Raw genomic sequence first — 7422 nt, forward strand, 5'->3', positions numbered from 1 at the left:
AGTTATGCAAGAGTTAGATATATCTGTTATAAAGTCTGGCAAAGGCTTCAGTATTCTTTGTACTCAAGACTAATAGAGAACTCAGACTCTGTATTAATTATTGTGATCTTAATACAGTCACAGTGAAGAACTGTTCCTTTTTGCTATTGATAGACAAGATATTAAGCTGGTTGGTAAAAGCACACTACTTTTCCAAGATAGATCTATATAACATCTACTACTGAATTAGAATCAAGAAGATGAATGAAAAACTATATTTTATATGAAGTTTAAGAGTTTTGAGTATCTTGTTATGTCTTTCAGATTATTAAATACACCAGCAATCTTCCAGTTCTATATTAATAAAATACTGGCAGGCCTGATTAATGTATGCTATATAGTTTATCTAGATAATATTCTTATTTTCTCTGTCTCAGAGAGAGAGCACAAGAAATATATTAGACTAGTTATAAGGTATCTAAAAGAATATCAGTTGTTTACAAAGCTTGCTAAGTGTGCTTTTAAATAATAAATAATCTCATATCTTGAATATATCATTGATAATAAAGATATTAAAATAGATTTAAAATGAGTATAGATGATTATAAAGTGATCTTTATCATAAAGTTTTTATAATATTTGAATATTTCTGGGTTTTGCAAACTTTTATTGGAGGTTTATATAGAAGTACTTAGCTATTGTAGCACTGTTGACAGATCTCTTGAAAGATAGTGAAAATAAATAAAAGAAGAAATTATTTCTTCTGATATCTGCTGTCAGAGAAGTATTTTATGAGTTAAAGATGATCTTCTTTAGAAAATCTGTTATTTATTACTATAATTCAGAATGTAGAATATATCTGAAAATAAATACTTTGAAATATACTGCAGGCATGATATTACTACAGCTGTTTAACAATAAGTAATATTCAGTTGTTTACTAGTTATTCAAGTTTAATCAAACTCAATAAGTCTATAGTATACTGAATAAGAAGATGTTAGTTATTGTTCAAGTATTTGTTTATTAGTAACAGTACTTAGAAGAAATAAAGTATTCTGTAGAGATTATTATAAATTATGCAAATCTTTGTTTATTTATGAAGTTTATAAACAAGATAGCACAATAATAATATATAAGATAAATAAAGACTCTTTAAAATATATGACCTTGAGATTCTCTACTGTTCTGAAAAGTATAATTCAGCTGATATATTATCACAAAGATCAGAGTATATTAAACTAGAAAAAGATATTAATCTGCTGATGTATATGCTTAAATAATATTATATAAATAGTGTTTCTGAGTGAGATTTATTTGAAGAAACTTTCTTTAATAAAGAAGATATTCAAGTATGTGCTACTTGTACTGTCTAAAGTAGTGAGTTAAAAATGGCACAGAAGAAATCTAATAGTATTAAGATAGTTAAGTTAGTTTAAGAAGCATCAGTCAGAAATACTGAAGAGACTTAATAAAGAAATTACAGAAAACTCTGAATTCTCTATATATATATGAATATAATAATAAAAGATGAAAAAATTTATAATAAATCAACTGTAAGCATGTTAAATCTGCTGCTAAAGATACAGAAAGATAATCTCTTTATATAAGTAAAATTTACTAAAGCAGAATTTTAGCAGTTAGAGTGAAAAATAGATAAGATTTTTGAATAAAGAGCAGCAGAATCTATATCTCTAATAATCTAGCTCTAAGACAGAAAGTACTATAAGTTCATCATAATAATTTATTTACAGATTACTTTAATGTAGTAAAGACATCTATCTTGCTTCAGTAAAAATATAATTAGTAATTAATAAGATAAGATGTTTAGATATATATATGTGAATGCCAAATCTGCTAAGAAAAGAAGACTTCAACACACAAATTATATAAACTGCTTATATTATTACTGATATTCAGTAGACTCTGATATATAATATTTATGAACTTTATAATAAATCTTTCTCTGAGTAAAGAGAAGAGAAATTCATACAATATAATTCTGATTATTGTGAATTGATTTACAAAGCTTGCATGTTTTCTTATATATAAAAAGAAGATTAATATATCAGAGATAGCAAATCTTTTATTAAGAAGAGTATTTAAAGATTTCAGATTTTCAAATAATATTATTTCAGACAGTTATTAAATAAATAAATAAAATAAGAAATAGTCCGAACAACAGAGTGAAACTAAATAGAAAAATAATAAGTAAAAAAAGTGGATTTTTAATATTTAATTAACATCTTAGCAGGTACAGAACTGTGATCTCAAGTAAAAATTTTTGTTCTAAAAATGAAAAAATATTTTAAAAATAAAGAAAATCATCCTATATATGGTAAAAACCATACATACTATAATTGAAAATGAAGTAGGTATAAACTCTGTACCTGAGTAGTAAGTAATTACTATAATGAATATTACAGTTTGCTGGGAATTAGTATTAAATAAGGAATATTTACAAAAAGAGAGATTATATAAAATATTATCTATAAAATCTGTAGTAAATAAAGAATTATCAGATAAATTACTTTATTATTAACAAAAAAACTAACTCTATTTTTATATTTAGAAATATGGTCACATTTAAAAGTTTTAGAATTTATTTGTTTGCAAACTTGATCTAATCCTTCTTCAGTTAAGTGTAATTTATTAGATATTTGATTATGATTAGTTAATTATTTTTCAAAAGAAATAGATTTTTTTAATATATAAGAGAAATAATTTTAAAAGTTAGATTTGTCACACACTGAAAATGTACATAAATTTAGTTCTACTAAGATATTTATCTTGTTTGATAATATTAATTGGTTACAATCTTAAAGTTAAATTTTTAAAACAAAATTTAAATAATTTTTATATTATTTAGATTTTAAACATGTTAGTTTAAGGGTTAGAATATCATGCTATACAGGCATTTGCTGATGCTTTAAATATATATCAAAATAATTTAATTTATAATGTTCTTCTATTTGTATAAATTGAAATTGTTTACTACTAAAATCAAAACAGGATAAACCTGTTTTAGGTAAATGTATTGTTCTATATATCTTTTATCAATACATAGATTAAAAGTTTATTAGGTGTAGGTATTTTAAGTTTCAGAAAATAAAATGAAATAGAAATAGTATCTTTAAGAATTAGAGATAAAAACCATTTGAAAAGTTTTATTCTACCTATGTCAATTGAGAATGTTGATGAAATAATTAATGATATTAGTAAAAAATTTAAGGTGTAGCATTATTAAAATATAGTTATCATAATTTTAGTTTGACTATATTAGTAGTTGGCTAATTGCTGAAACCTTATTAAATAATAGCAAATCAGCAGGTAAGTTATAACACCTTCAACAACCATATTTCTTATAATCCAATAATTTTACAGGAGCATTTCGTAAATATTTAATAAGATTTTCTATCAGGAATTTATTTTTACAAGTGAATACTGATCCAAGCTATACTTTCATATAAAAGTTAGACAAAAACTTAGTACAGTATTCCACTCACAAACAGACAGCCAAACAGAGATACTGAATAAGATCTTGGAGAGATATCTCTGTGTCTATTGTAATTATAGGCAAGATAATTGGAAGAAGTAGCTTGTGTATGCAGAATTTGCATCAACTATCTTCTCAAAGAACATATGTCTGAGATGAGGAGAGCTGGAGAGGATGTGAACTGGAACTTTCAGATTTGATTACAGAATGCACATCAGACCAATGAAGGGTTATTACATGCATTCAGAGAAGCTGACAAAGATACAGAGTATGTTAGACAAGTAAATAAGCTGGTGATGATTCAGGTCAAAGAGCAGAAAAAAGTGTTGGAGAATCTGTGTCGCAAAGCCAGATACAACATGTACGAGATCATCAACAGACAGTCGAGATAAGGATATTAGGTGATGCAACTAGTGTTTCAGGGTTAGATTTGGGGTTAACTTGGTATTATTTTTGTCTACTTTATGCTCATTGTATCCCAAATAAAAGAGTTGTTCTATTAGAGAATAAAGGATCTTTACTGCTTCGGTTTCCCAATAGAGACATGGAAGACGGGCTTCCCTCAAGGCAATCATTTTAGTGGCTCCGACAGAAAGCAAGATGTCGGATCATAGATTTTCCTTCTCCAACATTGATGGGTCCGCTGGTGGATGTGGCCGCCAGCATTTTTCTATACTGTTTGTTTTGGGGAATCTTTAAACCAAGCACTTGTCTGCTATCATCACTCAATATCCCTTAAGCCAAAGATAGAAGAATGTTCTAGGTGCAACTTTCATTACACACGGCTTTCCTCATTCTTGCTTCATTTGGAGCGCGGCTTCTGCCAGTCTGGAATAGACCATAAAGATATCATGGAGTTTGCACCTGAGATTGCATGGTAGAAGATTGCCTTGCAGGTAAAGCATAATTCCAAGTAGTATTTATCAATCCATTGTCACCATCAAATCCTCCAAGCCACGCACTTTCACTGAGTATGTACCCTGTTGGACCATCAAGAACTACCAGCACATGCGGTGTCCAGTGGGCGTTCATGCAAGCAAACTGGGATATTTCGTTTTCATATCAGCCCCACCCATTCAATGCAGACTGGTACACCTGGCCGAGTTCTCACTTCTCCTCTTTTTGAAATTCACCATCTAAGATGTGAGGTTGATCTCAAATCACATGGAGCAGGCTTGGCACTGCCCCTATCCCGGGCCGGCACACGTCAACCCAGAAAGCATATTTTAACATCTCTACCTTCTCTTCTCTCATCAAGCTCAACGCTCCGTTTCAATCTCTTGCACTTTCTTGACAACCTCACGCCCGATCATGATGGGATTTTCATTACTACCGCGCTGCTTTATGCCAGATTTTACCTGGCCAAATCACATCTCACCTACAGTGACCAGCAAAATACCAGAAACACCTCGCGCGACCCACCCTAAAGTACGCCAATTATGGGGCATTATCCACAAATATCTGAGATTGTTCTCTGAGTCTTATTGTCGCTGGGTTGGGGCTACTTTTGATAATCAGATTGCTCAGCTTCCATTTGGGCTGATTCTGAAGTGGTCCGATGGTACTCGGTTAGAAGAAGTCTTGACAATGGAGGTTGCCAGAAGAGCAGGTCTCCCAGTTCCGAAGGTGATCTGCTATGGAGACCATCCAGATACTCCGCATGCTCCAGTATCAATTCTGATGACTCATATCCCTGGTGATGAACTTGGCCGAGTTTACAAAACACTAAGTGATGCTGAACGAGATTCGATCCAATTGCAATTAAAGGGTTATTTGGAAGCAGTCCGGAGATGGAAAAGTCCGTGGGGGGAGAACAGAATTTGCTCTTTGGTGGGCACAGCTATTAGGAGCGTCCGTGTACCTAATCATCTTGTTGGCCCTTTTGAGTCAGAACAAGAGTTCAATGAATACCTCCGGAGCACTGCCTGGTCAGGCGGATTCCCATCAGAAACAGAATACAAGGATGCACTTGATTGTGCCAGAAAAATGGATCTGATGCCTCATCGTATTGTTTTCACACACGGCGACCTCAAGCACCATAACATCCTTGTACAAAATGGACAAATTACAGGCTTTTTGGACTGGGAGTCGGCGGGCTGGTGCCCTGAGTATTGGGACTTTACCACAGCACTCAGGTTCATTCCGAAAGATTACTGGTGGTACAACTTTGTGATAGGGCTTGGGGGCGGCCCATACATGGCAGAACTGGATTGTGAACGGGCGTTGACTTCTCTAACAGTTGATTCGTATTCCTGGTGACATAGAATTGAAAAGGGCAACAGGGTGCATATCAGTGACTTCTTTACTTGTAATATAATTTCGATAAATCAAATACCCCCACTACTCGACAAGATTCCTTCTGAGTCTTCATTTCCCCTGACGGTTTCTCGAAACATGAGACTTGCACATTCCTCTGAGGCCCTATATAAAGGATGAGTGAGATACTATTGTAATTGGAGTTTAGATAGGATACTCACGCTGTTTACAGTCCGCACAATGCAGAGGCTCCTATAGGCCTTGGCTGCTCATTCACCGCAGCGCCCATTGCGTTTGCATTCCCCCAGGTCTTAACTTCGGTCTCCAGAGCCGCTAAATTGTCGCATTTCAGAATAATCTGACCATTGACAGGCTTCTGGAGAAGGGCCAGAACCCAAAGCAACCAGACTCAGCATGAAATATCCGGATTATTTATCTGGCTGTCATACATCCTTATGGTCTGATCCACATGTCCCTCCCAACCAGCCGGAATATCAGCAATCCTAAAAAGACGCACGAGAAGGAAGGATTTGAAAACTCCAGCAGTAGGCCCATGATCAGTTATCCAGCCAGCGCCCTGCTGCTTGATATGGTATTTCGTGCCGCCGGTTTGAGAATGACGGTGGAGGTAGAGGCCCCAGTGGAAATTGTCCTGAACTGGTGGATCATGCCTTATAAATAAAATGATATAAAGTCCGTTAACCTTGAGGTCGGATAGAGACATTTCGAGATGCGGATGCCGATAAAAATGTAGTATGGGATTTCATTATAAAGGCGTTGTGTGGAATCTCGTTTTGCGGTTTTTGAGGACTTGGATGGGAGGCCACGCTCACTTTATATGTTGGGGCTTCCCAGCCCACCGTCACTAACACTCGCTGGCAGGTAAGAATCATATCCAGGGTTGCGCGCTGCTTCCAAATCACTCGGCAGGTCAGCACATAGTCTAGGCAAGATAATTGGATGGCACGCACCGCTGTCCTTGACGCGCGAAGATGAAACTCAGCGAACAAATACTTTTGGCAATCTGAATCTAACCAACCAGAAAGATTCCAAGGACTCCAGATAACAGGCGCCAAAATTCACTTCCATCTTTTTATAGCTTATACTCCATACTGTAGAAGAGGTTTGTGGCAGCACTCTTAGGCTCCGACCAGGACATGGTGGGAACGAGGTATCCAGGGATTGGAAGGATGGGCGGTAAAATTAGTTCATCGACTGGGACAATATGATCGAATGGAGATTGAAATTGGTGCATCATGCGCATGGTTCATAGGCTGAGGTTATCCCGAAGGGGAGGGATGGAGGGTGTGAGGAGAACTCCAAAGGGAATGTAACTCTGGCAGACAAGTGGCTAAGAGCTCACAGGCAAGGTGCATCACTGAAAAATCCTTGCTTGCTTGCAATTTCCCCTTGCAGTGCTCTTGGCCAGGCCGAAAATTCAGTGCCGCGCCGCAAAATATGGCCATGAATTCAAAACATCACATGTGTCAAGATGACATTGGAGCAACCAATAAGGCAGCTTCCCCATGCCCAGTGCTGCTCAGCTTTCTCACGGTCGCCTCGCCGCCATCAGATCGCTGACTCGATCCCCCAATAACTGCAATGGAAAGAAAGGATCATGGTCCAACCACCCACATTGCAAGTGGCTATTGACCCCGGCAGAGCCGCATGCAATGGAAGAAGCTCCAATCCTG

At 35.3% G+C, this 7422-nt stretch overlaps 2 protein-coding genes across 2 annotated transcripts; one reads left to right on the forward strand and one right to left on the reverse strand.

The window, feature by feature from the left end:
* Nucleotides 1–4761: 4761 nt before the first annotated feature.
* Nucleotides 4762–5731, forward strand: D8B26_008350 (uncharacterized protein; the record flags this gene model as incomplete). The annotated part of the gene is made up of 1 exon (XM_003068110.2): nucleotides 4762–5731. The coding sequence occupies exon 1, from the start codon at nucleotides 4784–4786 to the stop codon at nucleotides 5729–5731; it is 948 nt and encodes a 315-aa protein (XP_003068156.2). The 5' UTR covers nucleotides 4762–4783.
* Nucleotides 5732–5799: 68 nt separating this feature from the next.
* D8B26_008351 (uncharacterized protein) lies at nucleotides 5800–6452 on the reverse strand (the record flags this gene model as incomplete). Its single annotated transcript, XM_003068109.2, has 3 exons — nucleotides 5800–5893; nucleotides 5959–6104; nucleotides 6246–6452. 3 exons carry the CDS (start codon nucleotides 6450–6452, stop codon nucleotides 5800–5802), a joined length of 447 nt encoding a protein of 148 aa, XP_003068155.2.
* Nucleotides 6453–7422: the final 970 nt, after the last annotated feature.

This window comes from Coccidioides posadasii, chromosome 5, assembly GCF_018416015.2.
Source record: "Coccidioides posadasii str. Silveira chromosome 5, complete sequence".
Lineage (NCBI taxonomy): Eukaryota > Fungi > Ascomycota > Eurotiomycetes > Onygenales > Onygenaceae > Coccidioides > Coccidioides posadasii.